The sequence below is a fragment of the Spodoptera frugiperda genome, chromosome 31, assembly GCF_023101765.2.
Source record: "Spodoptera frugiperda isolate SF20-4 chromosome 31, AGI-APGP_CSIRO_Sfru_2.0, whole genome shotgun sequence".
Classification (NCBI taxonomy): domain Eukaryota; kingdom Metazoa; phylum Arthropoda; class Insecta; order Lepidoptera; family Noctuidae; genus Spodoptera; species Spodoptera frugiperda.
In genome coordinates, this window is record NC_064242.1 from 10,634,503 (window position 1) to 10,649,730 (window position 15,228).

The 15,228-nt window shown below is 33.8% G+C and overlaps 1 protein-coding gene across 5 annotated transcripts; it reads left to right on the top strand.

Moving 5' to 3' along the window:
- The first annotated feature begins 625 nt into the window (after window positions 1–625).
- On the top strand, window positions 626–15,140 carry LOC118276419 (ecdysone oxidase-like). Of its 5 annotated transcripts, none has more exons than XM_050707545.1 (5): window positions 8,190–8,354; window positions 9,253–9,370; window positions 9,895–10,028; window positions 10,284–11,652; window positions 14,970–15,140. In XM_050707545.1, the coding sequence occupies exons 2-5, from the start codon at window positions 9,259–9,261 to the stop codon at window positions 15,089–15,091; spliced, it is 1,737 nt and encodes a 578-aa protein (XP_050563502.1). In that variant the 5' UTR covers window positions 8,190–8,354; window positions 9,253–9,258; the 3' UTR covers window positions 15,092–15,140. The 5 variants fall into 5 exon arrangements, with proteins under 5 accessions (XP_050563503.1, XP_050563502.1, XP_050563501.1 ...); XM_050707544.1 differs by having other exon boundaries at window positions 10,284–10,971; window positions 14,289–15,140; XM_050707546.1 differs by lacking the exons at window positions 8,190–8,354; window positions 14,970–15,140 and adding an exon at window positions 626–746 and having other exon boundaries at window positions 10,284–11,797.
- The last annotated feature ends 88 nt before the right edge of the window (window positions 15,141–15,228 follow it).

Genomic DNA, 15,228 nt, shown 5'->3' on the forward strand with positions numbered 1-15,228 from the left:
TTGGTAAAGTATTATTGGGTTTTTCCATTTTAATATTCTTATTTTTTTTTATATAATAGGAGGCAAACGAGCAGACACGTCATCATATGGTAAGCGATCAGCGCCGTCCATGGACAGTGGACACCTACAACACCAGAGGAGTCACAGGTGCGTTGCTGGCCTTTAGTTAAATTTTAGTTATTTAAATCTTATAGCAGTCTGCATTATTACAAAGCTGACATTATAAGGTTTATAAAAGGGTGTAAAATTAACATTCTATTAATTACATTAATTTGATAAGGAAAAAATATTTGACACGCAAGTATTTTTTATTTTATCTTATAACAAAACGAAATTAAATTCGCTGTCTCATCGTTCACACGGTATAAAATGTAGGTACTACATAAATCGTGAAGTCATACGACACAATATTTCAAATAAAGAATTAAGTATGTAATAAATTAAATATTTTTTATTTATTTATTTCTTCTTCACACATCAGCAGTGAACAACGGAAATTAAAGTATCAGATGGACATTACAAATACTCATCACAATGATCCATTGTGTTATATGTGCGTATTAGCAGACGTGCTCTATCGTTGGTTGTATCATAACTTAACACCAGTTGATAGTGACTAAACATCGACCATATACATACATATTATATAGAGAAACCTTTTATAAAAATGGGAATAAGAATAATTAAGATGAACAGTAAATAAGTGGTTCAGAATTCCTTGTTATTAATGAACTTCTTCACATTGGGTAAGATTTTTTTTAATAACCGTTTAAATTTTTATTACCTCATTTTGATATATTATTTTCTTGTAGATTGTTTCCTTCACACACATTTCCACTAGGGTATGACATAATTTCGACACTAGGTAAACGAGCTAAAGTTTAATTTTGATAAACCGGCAATTACGCAATCGATGTTTTACAATTTTGCAACAATTTACAATAGTGTTTGTCCACCAGAGATGTGCTACGTAGCTGTAAATGCGTTTGGCTTCCACAAAACATATTCATTGGTACCCATGGTGGAAACGGACTCAGAAGCTATGTTTTTTTATGTGGAAAGGTTACTATAGATGGGTGCTATGGATGGCTTTCCCTACTATCGACTACTTTGCCGCGGCACATCGTCATAGCACATCTCACTCGTACAGCTACATAGCTTAGTATCAATGGAAACGGTCACATAGTTTCACAGCTTAGCTATTACACTTTCGTAGTATAACTACATAACACCACTCTGGTGGAAAAGCATCGAAAGCCACCTTCACTTTAAATATAATTAATTTTATTGTCATATAATCTACACTTTAAATATAGCAAACATAAGATCCATTTTCTAATAACATATACACGTAATATGCTAGTAAAATGTAACAGTTTGTTTAGTTTCTTTTTACAATGAATTAATTTAAGTGTCATATAATCTACACTTTAAAAATATCAAACATAAGATCCATTTTCTAATAACATATACTTTTTTTGTTGACGGGGGAAACCTTCAAAAGGCGCCTAGCTTTCTGGGGATAAAAGACTAGGGAGTGTGGGATTTTTACCTCACTAAAACCACCCCGGTGGCCACCCTCAGCACCTGTAAGGGGCACCGGGTCCTCTAATAGACCTGCTATAATAACATATACCTACACGTAATATGCTAGTAAAATGTAACAGTTAGTTTAGTTTCTTTCTACAATGTCCATTCCTTTTGCGCACTACAGAGTGGAAACGAACATTGGACTTAATGTGCAACTCTGATGCAGTTCTATTGTAGTTGATTCAACTGCATTAAGCTCAGCCCGTAGACGAAACAAAGAATTTCATAATATTTTCTTATCTTTTATCTCCTAAATAATAAATTGTTATCTTGTTTTGTTAATGTTAAAGTTGAAAATATTTTTCCAAAATGTTCTGAGTTTTTTGATAATTTATCTAATCGGCAATAATGCTAAGGTTTTAAATTTTTTTTTTTTGCTCGTGCAATTGTAATATTTTACACTCAATTCTAACCTAACACCTGTTTTTGCCAAACTTTTTAGTTACCAAAATGTAACTAAAAAAATTAAATACGTAGGTATTAACTTACCATGCTCATCGTAACGTCACGTCAACGGCCTATAAGTGGCTTCTGCTGTCCAAAGTCTTCCTCTCGCGTGGAGAAGATTTTAGCATTAATCACTACGTTTGCTCAATGCGGGATGGTGATTTCAAACTTATAATTAGAAATTATAAGCTCAGGTTTCTTCACAATGTTTTCCTTCACCGTTTGTTAGTGGTGTCTTTCTAAGTAATTTTAGAAAGAACATATAACTCTGAAAAAGTCACATTGGTACTTACTTGCTGTTGGTAGCATCATGCATGAGAAGCGGGCGCCTCCGAGCCACAAGATTTTGCCCACAGCATACTTAACAATCATTACAAAAATAATAAAAATAAAAGCTGAAAATTCCAAGCAATGTTTTAGATATATAACATGAATCGTATCCTATACCTCTTGCACAGAAGTCACGCACTCGTACATTTGCAACCAGTTGAACTAATATGAAACTGTGTTATTACCATCTAAGTACCTTTCGTAGCGTATTTATGAGTAAGTAATATAATAATAATTAAACGAAATTTAACACCAACACGCGGCAATTTTTTTCTTTACCGCATGTATAGCCGCGTGACTTTTTGTAACGGTAATAATTAGTTAATTGTTTCAGGCATTTAGAATATCAAGCTTTATAATTTGAGGCAATAAGTATGTAGATGTAAAATACACTAACGTACAGTTTGGTACTAATATAATATATATATAGCTGATGACCGCGGTTTCGCTCGCGTGGAAAACGGACTTCGTGACTACATCAAATACCTGCCAATAAAAGTCTCGTAAAAATCGAACCCACGTTCAGCCAGGATAGACATTTTCTTGTTCAAAAACTATTGTAAAATGTAACAGTTAGTTTAGTTTCTTTCTACAATGTCCATTCCTTTTGCGCACTACAGAGTGGAAACGAACATTGGACTTAATGTTCAACTCTGATGCAGTTCCATTGTAGTTGATTCAACTGCATTAAGCTCAGCCCGTAGACGAAACAAAGAATTTCATAACATTTTTCTTATCTTTTATCTCCTAAATAATAAATTGTTATCTTGTTTTGTTAATGTTAAAGTTGAAAATATTTTTCTAAAATGTTCTGAGTTTCGTGATAATTATCTAATCGGCAACAATGCTGAGGTTTTAAATTTTTATATTTTTTTCGAATATTAAAACTAATGGTTACATTAGTATGCGAAAAAGTGATTTTTTTTTTTAACCAATTAACTATTATGAAACTGTGTTATTACCATCATGTACCTTTCGTATTATGAGTAGGTAATTTATTAATTAAACGAAATTTAACACCAACACGCGGCAATTTTTTTCTTTACCGCATGTATAGCCGCGTGACTTTTTATAACGGTAATAATTAGTTAATTGTTTCAGGCATTTAGAATATCAAGTTTTATAATTTGAGGCCATAAGTATGTAGATGTACCTTACATTTTGGTACTAATATATGTATACAGCTAATAAGCGCGGTTTCGCTCGCGTGGAATACGGACTTCGTGACTAATAAAAGTAGCCTAAGTTTCTCTTTAGTACATCAACTACCTGCCAATAAAAGTCTCGTAAAAATCGAACCCACGTTCAGCCAGGATAGACATTTTCTTGTTCAAAAACTATTGTATGGCTATAATAAAATTATACTAACATTTGGACCTTTTAAAAACACAGTTTTTTATGATCACTTACCTTTGGTATAACCTCGTATATATTCAATAAGAACACACTCATTGTAAATACCTAGTAATGAGAATAATAAGGTATCTATTGTTTATTTTTTAAATTGATATTTCCCACTGATTTTGCCAATGACGTCATTGGAATATTAAAACAATGTTAGCATGGTTCGTTAGCCGGCGTGCAGGCTATTTACTTGGTAATGAATAACTAATGGGCTCTAGTAATATTATCTCTATTATTTATAATTATAATTTAAAAAAAAATATTATCACTATAAATAGAAGTAAATAATTTTGCAACACCTTTTATATTTATACATTTATATTGTATATTTACATAAAAATTTATAAATATACTATAAAGTAATATTTAATATGTAAACCAAAATTATATTAAACAATTCATATATTTTTCTCTTTGCTGTTTTTCTGAATTTCTGTTCAATGCCGTGGAAGAAGCATTTGTCCTCATTGACACAAATCATAGAGAGAATAATATCTATGAATTGATCTCCAGTTATGCAGTTCCGGGATATGTATTTCCCATTTTCATTGGTCAAGTCTTCATCCTGAAAGTATAGGGAGTAATTGAGTTCTTTTAGACAATCTATATAGACTAAGACTATAGATTGAGACACCCTATAGTAGTGTTTACTCTCAAGCGAATGAGAGTACCAATTCAAACCATATCTGGTTGAATGGTGCAAAATATGTTAAACTTTATTGTAATGTAACAGATTAATAAAAAATAAATTAATGCATTTGGGTCGTTACACTCTCAATTACTCGACAAAAAATTACGCAAACTAAAACAAAAACACATAGATTTAATACTTTTTTGTTCTACAAATGAAAAATGCCTAGTAAATATGTCACTGCGCTAACTATAACATGAACATAAAAACTAGTTTGTTTTTTCTACAAACTTATCAATGTTAATCAAAGGGTCTACTCCCATGGGTCTCGAGCTCGCTGAACCTGACAACCTTCAAAGGTCACTGAGTTTATCTAAATTGGACTCTATGCTAAAGGCATTAGATAGTTATTTCGTTAGCATGTCCGCCAGGGTTTATGATCCACGCAAATATAAGTTTACACGGTCTGTAGTTGAAGGAATTAGTATTCGTTTTTAAGGTCAAAGACATAGGTAAATAAGACACGGACGGCTGCCGTCGCATGCGATCCGGGGAGCACAAAATAAATTTCAGTGGCTTTCCAAAATTTGTTTACCTTCGAAATAAAAAAAAAAGTGAAATTATATGTTTCTAAAGGCGCCTAGGACACAGGATGAAATCCTAGTGTAGGACCATTTTTTTTGGTATATATCGGATTAATATTATAAATGCGTAAGTTTGTGGGATTTTGTACGATTTTGTTTTACGTATTTTGAGTCATATTTCAATGGCTTAATGATTGCAAGACCCAGACGGCTTTTTAATTCGTAGGTTAAATATGATACACAATTCAAATGCAATATCTTATTATTACATTATTCATTTTCATATTCTACGCTTCAATTTAAAAGTTCACTACCGAGTTTAATTACCATTGCATAACAAACATAATTGTTGAGATGTAGTAGGTACTATAAAATGTACTCATTAACATGATATAATAATTATATTTATTTAAATGCTATACTTACTTCTCAAATTTTCATTAACATTAGCTACATCCGCACGGTTTCACCCGCTGTGCTCGAATTATTTTAATTGTAGCGTGATGTTTTATAGCTAAGCTAAAGCTTCGTTGATAAATGGACCACCCAACACAGTAATATTTTTTTCAAATCGGCCAAGTAGTTTCGGAGATTAGCACGTTCAAACAATAAAACAAATAAGAAAAAAGATATTTAGAGTAAGTATAAGATTAAATAATACTAAAATAATTTTGAACAAAATTTTGCCCACAATTCTACGATGTACCTGCGTTTTATACCGACTTAACCTAAATTACTCGTCGTTTCACACATCTTGCCTTAATTGCATTCCTAACTCAACTAGGTCTCTTAAGTGCTTGCAGACCTGACTAGATATAGGTATCCTAGCCTTTACCTCCATATGAAATTTTGGTCTTGAGGTATTCATATTTACCTGTACAAAATTAAAACGGAATAGGTAAAGGAAAACATGAACTTAAAATTTCTAATTATAAGTTTGAAATCGCCAACCCACCTTGAGCAAGCGTAGTGTATAATGCTCAAATCTTTTTTCCTTGTGAGAACAGGCCTTTGTAATAACTATTGTGAGACATACTAAATTAATTAAAAATCACGGGTTATTCACGTACATTAAACGAGAAAAGCTCTAATAGTTTCGAGAGCACGCTGCTTATGGTGCAGAGTCCCTCTGTGACTCGAAACTAGTAGAGTTTTTCTTCAATAATGTAATGTAATAGCTCAGCAGTGGCCACTTATAGGCTGTTGATGAATGATGTATGTAGTAGGTATATACAAAATGGGACGACGTGATTTTATGGTGTGAGTTTGACGTCTCAAGAGCGTGATCCTATGGTGTGATTTTTGTATCTGATGACATTGAGGAGTGTCATAGACTACTTATTTTTTGTCACGATGCGGGTAAGACTGGCATGTAGTATGGTAATGCGCGTACAATAGGGGCGATGCAAGGCCTAGTAATAGTTATGTCAGAATTAACATTACTAACGGTAAGACCCGGCTTTGTATACTAACGTGTCTTTTTATAGACAATTTTAAGGGCTATAATCCAAACAGGTCTCCGGAACATTCTACTAAAATATCATCTAAATCTGATAAATAATATCTTCAAATTGCTAAGGAAACAAAGTTCTAAATATTTATTTGATTGCACAATTGGTGCGGTGGCTGGGCAACCGGCTGCCGCGTGACGTGTAGTGGGTTATTTTACTCTTTGTGTGATCCACAAATTGTTGTTTTTAATGTAGGTACCATGTGTAGGTGAAACAGTAATTTTGTAGACGCACCTACGATACATCAGAAAAACCTAGTGTGCAACACTTTAATAAAATAAAAGAAAGAAATATACATACATAGGTACCAACAGAATCTTGTCGATAAACTTTCGACCTTTCTGACCTATTACCTTTTGTCTCCTACATATTATGACAATATTATTGTAATTAACCAAAAACCAGAAGATATTATTTTACTTCTTTTTATTTGAACATTCTTCTCGTTTTATTCTCATCATTGCTAACTATTTCCACACGGTTTCACTCGCTCTGCTCGGCTTCTATTGACCGTAGCGTTTGATTTATGCCTAGGTGTATAGCCTTTATCTTTTCGTGATAAATGCAGTATCCAACACAAAAAGCATTATTTAAATCGGACTATAGTTCCGGAGATAAAAGGAGCGGAGCGGAGCGCGTTCAAACAAACAAACTCTTCAGCTTTATATATTTTATCACAATATATAGATTAATTGTATAGATTCATCACCAATGCAATGTTACTGATATATCTAGGGATAGATGCCGATGAGTTTGCCCGTTGCCGTAATTTGTTGGAACACGGTGTCCCTCTCTCAAAAACTTCTAGATTTTTCTATACACTCGATTCGTATAGCGTTTGTGTTATTTGTCTAGGCAAGCAGGTTTGATCTGAAGATCAAAAAGTCACGTTCTCTCGAATTCGTCGTATCATGTTGTCACCTGCACTTTTCTAATTATGATTAGATTGCTTGTTTCCATATTGTTTGTTAGGCTTTGCACGCCTATTTGCTGAGCATGGAAATATTTTTTGATTCCAGTGAAACTAAGAGAATTGACTTTTAAGTAAACCTTTTTATTTAACTTATTATATTGTTGTATGTTTTAAATTTCTTCTTTTGGCTGTATGACGCAATGGCGTAAGCCGTAATGTTGTATATGTGAATAAATAAAAAAATGTTATATGTTATTTAAAAACATGGTATATTTACGCAAAAAACCTAAATGCAGACTTAATTACATAAACAATGTCACGCATTTTGGCATTTTCAATTAAAGTCATAATGTAAATTATTTAAATGTGTCATAAATCAATTAAGGACACAATAGGTATTCATGATTCAATTTATAAATCAATAAATAATTAAACCGTTCATAAACTATTGTAAAAAGAAAAGAATTCATAAATTGAATACTAAATCGGTCACAAAACAATTAAATTCATAAATTATTAAATAAAAAATCAACCATAAAAACAATAGCATACATATACATAACAATTGTACTTCATCCTATTTAAAACAATAGAAATTTTCCAAAGTTTTTTTTTTGTAAATTTTTTAAGACTTTACACGTAACGTAACTCGACCTACGTAAGTAGTTACATTACTTGTAAGAATTAAGTATTAGTTAAAAATACGATTGTTTACGAATTACTTGATTCCTTCACATAAGTACCTACAAGGCCTTAGCTACGTTGGAAGTTTTCATTGTATTGTCTTCGTAGGAATCAGATTATTTTGATTTATATCGTACTAGCTTGTTTTACGGTAACATTGAGTTTCGTGCGGTATATAAGTATATTTACATAATTTATCATGTCTATTGAGTATATAGTGTTAGACGAGGCAGATTGTTTTCCAAGCACACCTGACAAACGTGAGTATTTACTACAAACGAAAATAGATTTTATTGCAATTTCTTCAAAGTATATAATTCATTATTACTGTCATCGGTAAACGTATTGTTTTGACTAACAGGTTTACCACATTAAAAGCAACTTTGATTTCTCAAAATTAAATATCAAATTAATTTTTTAAGCTACAGTTTTATTATTTTGTAATTAAGTGATAAAATAAGTGACTGCCTCGTTGACCGAGTGGTCGCAAGTGCGACTGCTGGGCAAAGGGTCTCAGGTTCGATTCCCGGGTCGGGCAAAGTATTACTGAACTTTTTCGGTTTTTCGAAAATTTCTCAATAGTAGCACTCAGACTGGGAATGAGCCCAGTAAATTACATATGGGACTTACAACATAATTTGTAAAAAGTGGGGGTACATTGTACGACGGCATTACGAGTCATAAAGTGCACCTCTACCTACCCCTTCGGGAATAAAAGGCGTGATGATATTTATATATTTATTATGATAACGTTTTAAATTATCGAGATAGTCTGTTATTTATTTCAAGTTAATACGTAGAAGAGTGAATTTGTGTTTATTTTTTACTTGTTGTTTTGAAAGCTAATGTAGTTATTTGAAACCTGTTCTATTTATCTCTTTGTGTGATGCACAAATTGCTGTTTAGTGTCTGGGTGTCATGTGTATGTGAATTTATATGTTTGTAAACGCACTTGCAACCCAGGAGAAAAACCTCGTATAGGGCAGCGTTTAAAAACAAATAATAATACAATTCGATACTATCAATTAATAAAAATAATATAAATATTAACACATTGAACGCCGTGGTGGTCACCGGTGACCGACATTAGTGGAGGATTTGCCTTCAATAGTTTTCTATTGGCAGTCAAAGACTTGATACACATTTTATGTTCAACAGATAAGAATGAATGCGGCAAGCGCTTTTAAAATAGTGGAGGTTCTGCAAAATGCGTTTAGAATAGTGGCATTTTTGCACCTCACCGACTACTTATGGCCACACCAAGCTAACGTTCGTGGTAAGTATTTTTTGTTGTCTACATTTAATATTAAAATGCAAAAAATAAAGTAACATAATAAATTGTGATGATCGGTTCATCAATCAACGGCGAGAAATTGCGAATATCTAAGGTCGATTTAGACATATAGTTTTCACGAGGGTTTAATACTCAATTCTTTATTGTTTTTTACCATCCAATGCAATTTTATTTAGATTGCGTCACAATAAACCGATATAGGAGTTTATCACATAATAATTACTTTGCACAATGATATGCTATTATCTTGAAAATCTTCTACGATGAGATTGCTAATAAAGGGTGGTGATATGACCGGGGGTTGCGGTTAGCTCGTCATGTAGGTATCAAGGCACCGGCATGAAGTACTAATTGGAACGGGGTGGTTTCTAGTCAGTAATAGTCTGATATTGTAATAGGCTGGCCTTACCTAGAACGGGAGAAATAATTTGAAGATTGTCCACCTACAAAAAAGGTAGGCTAAAATAATGAGTCCTTATTAATAAATTATTTTCAATTAATTTCAGATGGAGCTAGTTACGACTTTATAGTGGTCGGCGGTGGAACAGCAGGCAGCGTCATAGCCAACAGACTCTCAGAAATCGAGCATATTAATGTTCTGCTCATCGAAGCTGGTGGTGATCCTCCTTTAGAATCAGATGTAAGTTAAATACATTCATACATACATAACAAGCCTATTAGTGACCACTGCTGAACAAAGCCTTGTCGGTTTAGTTCAAATGCCATTAATTTGTAATTGGTTATATAAAATAAGGAATCGAAGTCTTATGAAAAAATATTAAAGAAACAACTCTTAAAAAAATTAAATATTCTTGTTATTGACACATTTTGTATTGTGTACCTACTTCTTTGTTAAACTATTAAAATAATAAAACGCATACCTATTATGTTTCAGCTTCCTGGCCTTCCGCTTCTAATGAAACGATCTCGCTACGACTGGAATTATACGGCAGGGTTGGATAAACTGGATGAATCTTGTCACTTGAACCCTGTCTACGAAATTACACTGGGTAAAATGTTCGGTGGAAGTGGCTCCCTGAACTACATGGTTTACCATAGAGGACAACCTAGTGACTACGACTCTTGGGCCGAAGTCACCGAAGACGATTCTTGGAAATGGGAGAACGTTTTACCTTATTTCGTAAAATCAGTCAAGACTAATGATCCACAAATACTTCGGTCAGCTGCCAAAAACTATTATGGCACCGATGGATTATTAGAAGTAACTAAAGATAACCGCGAAAGAATAAATAACTTTTTAGACTCCTTCCGAGAACTTGGAAATGATTTAGTCCCAGACTTCAATGAAGACCATCCTCTAGGATTTTCGGCACAGACTTTCACAATGGCTGGTAGATCTCGCCAGAGTACAGCTTATGCATTTTTATCTTCGGCCAAAAATCGGCGTAACCTACATGTATTGAAAAATACACTAGTCACTAAAATATTGTTTGACGAAAACAAAAAAGCTGTCGGCGTAGAAATTCTTACTGAAGATCGTAAAACGATGACATTGAAAGCTAAAAAAGAAGTTATTGTATCGGCTGGAGTAATGAATACTCCTAAACTGCTAATGTTGTCAGGTGTTGGGCCAGAGGAACATCTGAAACAGAAAAACATTGAGGTGGTTTCAAATTTACCTGTAGGAGAAAATCTGCAGGAACATGTTGGTGCTGTTATCGTTCATAGTATGGATACATTGACGAAACCGCTACCACAACCCAGTCCTTATGAACTACCAGGATTCTCATTCACTGGTTTTGTTGCGTTGAACCAGTCTTCTAACATTCCTGATTACCAAACGACTGCGTATGTAGCTGCACCAGAGACGGTTATGTTTTACTGCAGTTTTGGGTTTAGATTCAGCGATGAAGTTTGTAATAACGCGTATAAACCAAACAGACTTCAGGCGTTTAATGAAATAATTAATCTCAACCCAAAGTCACGAGGAAACGTCCTCTTGAAAAGTGTGGATCCTGAAGACCCTCCTATTATTAACAATGGATTTTTTTCAAACGAAGAGGATATTGAGAGTCTCATTGACTACATTTTTGACTTTTTGAATGTAATGAAAACGACGTATTATACCAAAGTTGATGCACTGATGTCAGATACAACTCCTCAGTGTAATAAATATAGGAAAGAAACAAGAGAATACTGGCGTTGTTATATTATGTGTATGTCATCTGGAATGAGTCAACTGACCAGTACTTGTCCCATGGGCACTGTTGTTGATGGCAGATTACGAGTCCATGGTGTGAAAGGTCTGCGTATAGCTGATGCCAGTGTGATGCCCACAATTACTAGAGGGAATCCAATGGCTGCTGTTATAATGATTGGCGAAAAAGTATCCGATATGATAAAAGAGGACCATAGATTGATTTAGAATAAAATAAATAATTTAGAAGTTACTAACCTTGTTTTATTTTTTGATGATATTACAAATAATAAATATTATGAGATTCTTACATACGATAATCCCAGATTATACCTTTATCCTGCTTTTCGTTTGAATAACTCTTAGAATATAGCAAAAAGCCTGCAAATTACTAACAGGAAAAATTCACGGGCGTTTCGCTACGATGCATGACAAACTTAATTTGCAAGTTAGTAAAATTTTAACTATCCACAATATTACTTATCTCATTCAAAATAAACACAAGTTCATTAAAGATGTGCTTTTTACACTCGCAAAATCATAATGATCATAAATAATTCACTGTAATTTAAATAATTAACTTAGCCTGAAGTTCTGTGTACTTACATTTTAGTTTTTTATATCGACTGGCTCCTTTATATAAATTACGAACTAAATTGAAGATGTGTTTCTATGAGTTTAAGAATCCATTTGTTTAGACGTATGTTAGTGTATTGTTGTGATAGAAATAAATGTGTTTACTTTGATTTAAAGTTAATGTGTTCATGGGATTCAGTTTGAAGTAAGGCACCATGAATGCTGCTCGCGCTTATAACCTATCCGAGGTATTGCAAAATGGATTCCGAGCATTGGCAATTTTGCATCTCACCGAATACTTGTTTCCACAACAAGCTGTTATTCGTGGTGAGTATTTTTTGTAACAAATAACAATCAGAACTCTTTTTTTAATGGGGAAATCCTCCAATGACTTCTCCCGCCTTGAGCACGGTGAGAGGGATTGTCAGACTCTTACTAACTAAAATCCACTCCGTTCCTACTCCTGCTCTTTGAGCTGGATCCCCGTTAAGCCCACAAGGTAGCCCGCAGCGCCGGGTCGGGCTTCAGCCTTACTTACTCCCTTATGTGGTGGTCTGATGGCTCTTTGAAGTGCGCGCGGAACGCGACGCGCCATATACACGAGAACAATCAGAACTTAGAACTGTCGGTCAATAAAGGAATTCAAAAGTACACTTTTGTGTAGCATATCAATTCACAATATTTCAAACCTGCATAAGACTAAAATACGGTACATAATCTTTATGAGTTTCATTTTCTCCAATGGCCTCAGCTACGATACCCACCAAAAAATATTTCTGATTTTAAAAACTGCTCGGTTTTTCAATAGCTCAGTTACCGATGACTGCACAGTGCACAGGTTGTGTATTACCGAATAGGGCAGTACAAATTAATAAGGGTGTGTGTGAATGTTTGTGGATGTTCTCACAATAAATAATAATATTCCAGCAAATTACTAAAAGTATTAAAAATTTAATTACAGATGGAACTAGTTACGACTTCATAGTGGTCGGCGGTGGAACAGCAGGATGCGTCATAGCCAACAGACTCTCAGAAATCGAACACATCAATGTTCTACTCATCGAAGCTGGTGATGATGCTCCTTTTGAATCAGATGTGAGTTTGTATTGCATGTATAAATCCTAAACACACACAAACATAGTGTATAGACTAGACTATAGACTAGACTATTTTGTAGACAGATACTACATCGTCCTTTTTAACACTATTTCATCGTTGCCTGAAACAACTGGCAAAAGACTATGTGATTACTTTTCGTAAATTGTAATATACCAGAATATGGCGACATTTCTAAGTTTTTTGGAAGATATTAAGTCTCATAGCTAATTATTAATTTGTTTCTGTATCAATTAATTAAAATATTGTTACATTACATGAAGATGACTTATTTCCTTTAGTATTAATTTTATTGCAGATGCTCAAGTTTTTTTTTGTATAACCTGTGTAAAAATATTAATACTTAAATTGTTACATTCCAGCTTCCTGCCGTTCCACTTATAATGCAACGATCTTACTACGATTGGAACTACACAGCTGAGCTCGATGGATTCGAAGATACTTGTCGTCGCACGCCTTCTTATGAATTAACTTTAGGGAAAATGCTGGGTGGTAGCAGCTCCTTGAATTACATGGTTTATCATAGAGGACAACCCAGTGATTATGACTCTTGGGCTGAAATAGCTAATGATGCCACTTGGAAGTGGGAAAATGTTTTACCATATTTTATCAAATCCATAAAGTTGAACGATGCACAAATTCTTCAGTCAAAAAGCAAAAAGTATTATGGAACTGATGGATTACTACAAATATCTAAAGACCACCGTAAAGGGATACATAAATTCTTAGATGCCTATCGGGAACTTGGACATGATGTAGTTCTGGACTTCAATGAAAATAATAATTTAGGTTTCGCTGCGCAAATGTTCACGATCGCTGGTAGATCTCGCCAAAGTTCAGCATATGCATTCTTATCTTCAGTCAAAGACCGACGTAATCTTCATGTATTGAAAAACACGTTAGTAACTAAAATTTTGTTTGATGAAAACAAAAAAGCTGTCGGTGTAAAAGTTTTAACTGAAGATCGTAAAACGATGACATTGAAGGCTAAAAAAGAAGTTATTGTATCGGCTGGAGTAATCAATACACCTAAACTGCTAATGTTATCAGGTGTAGGGCCAGAGGAACATTTAAAATGTAAAAACATTGAGGTGGTTTCAAATTTGCCTGTCGGTGAGAACCTACAGGAACATGTTGAAGTTATTATAGTCCATAGTATAGACATCGGACCATTACCACCACCAACTCCTTATGAACTAACAGGATTCTCATTTACTGGTTTTGTTTCATTGAACCAATCATCTAAAGTTCCTGATTACCAGCAAATTACGTATGTGACTTTACCAGGACCTGTATTATATTACTGCACATTTGCGTTTAGATTTAGCGATGAAGTTTGCAATAATATTTACAAGCAAGGTGCAAATAGAGCTCAAGCATATAATGAAATAATTAACATCAAACCAAAATCCCGAGGGAAAGTTCTCTTAAAAAGTACAAATCCTGAAGACCCTCCACTAATTAAGGGTGGTTTTTATACAAATAAAGATGACATTGAAAGTCACATTGATTATATTTTGGACTTTGTACGCGTGATGAAAACAACTTATTACACTGAAATTGATGTAGTGATGGCAGATGCAATCCCTAAATGTAATAAATATAGGAAAGAAAGTAGAGAATACTGGCGTTGTTATATTATGTGTATGTCATCAGGAATGAGTCAACTGACCAGTACATGTCCCATGGGCACTGTTGTTGATGGCAGATTACGAGTCCATGGTGTGAAAGGTCTGCGTATAGCTGATGCCAGTGTGATGCCCACAATTACTAGAGGGAATCCAATGGCTGCTGTTATAATGATTGGCGAAAAAGTATCCGATATGATAAAACAAGACAATAATTTGGTGTGATTAATTATTATTAAGAATGTATAAATAAATATATTTTTAGTTAAGTAATTTTAGTGGTATTAATACATATTTCCGAAGTCCATGTAGTACATATCTATTTTAGCATGATTTATAAAAAAAAATACAACCTCTATCTC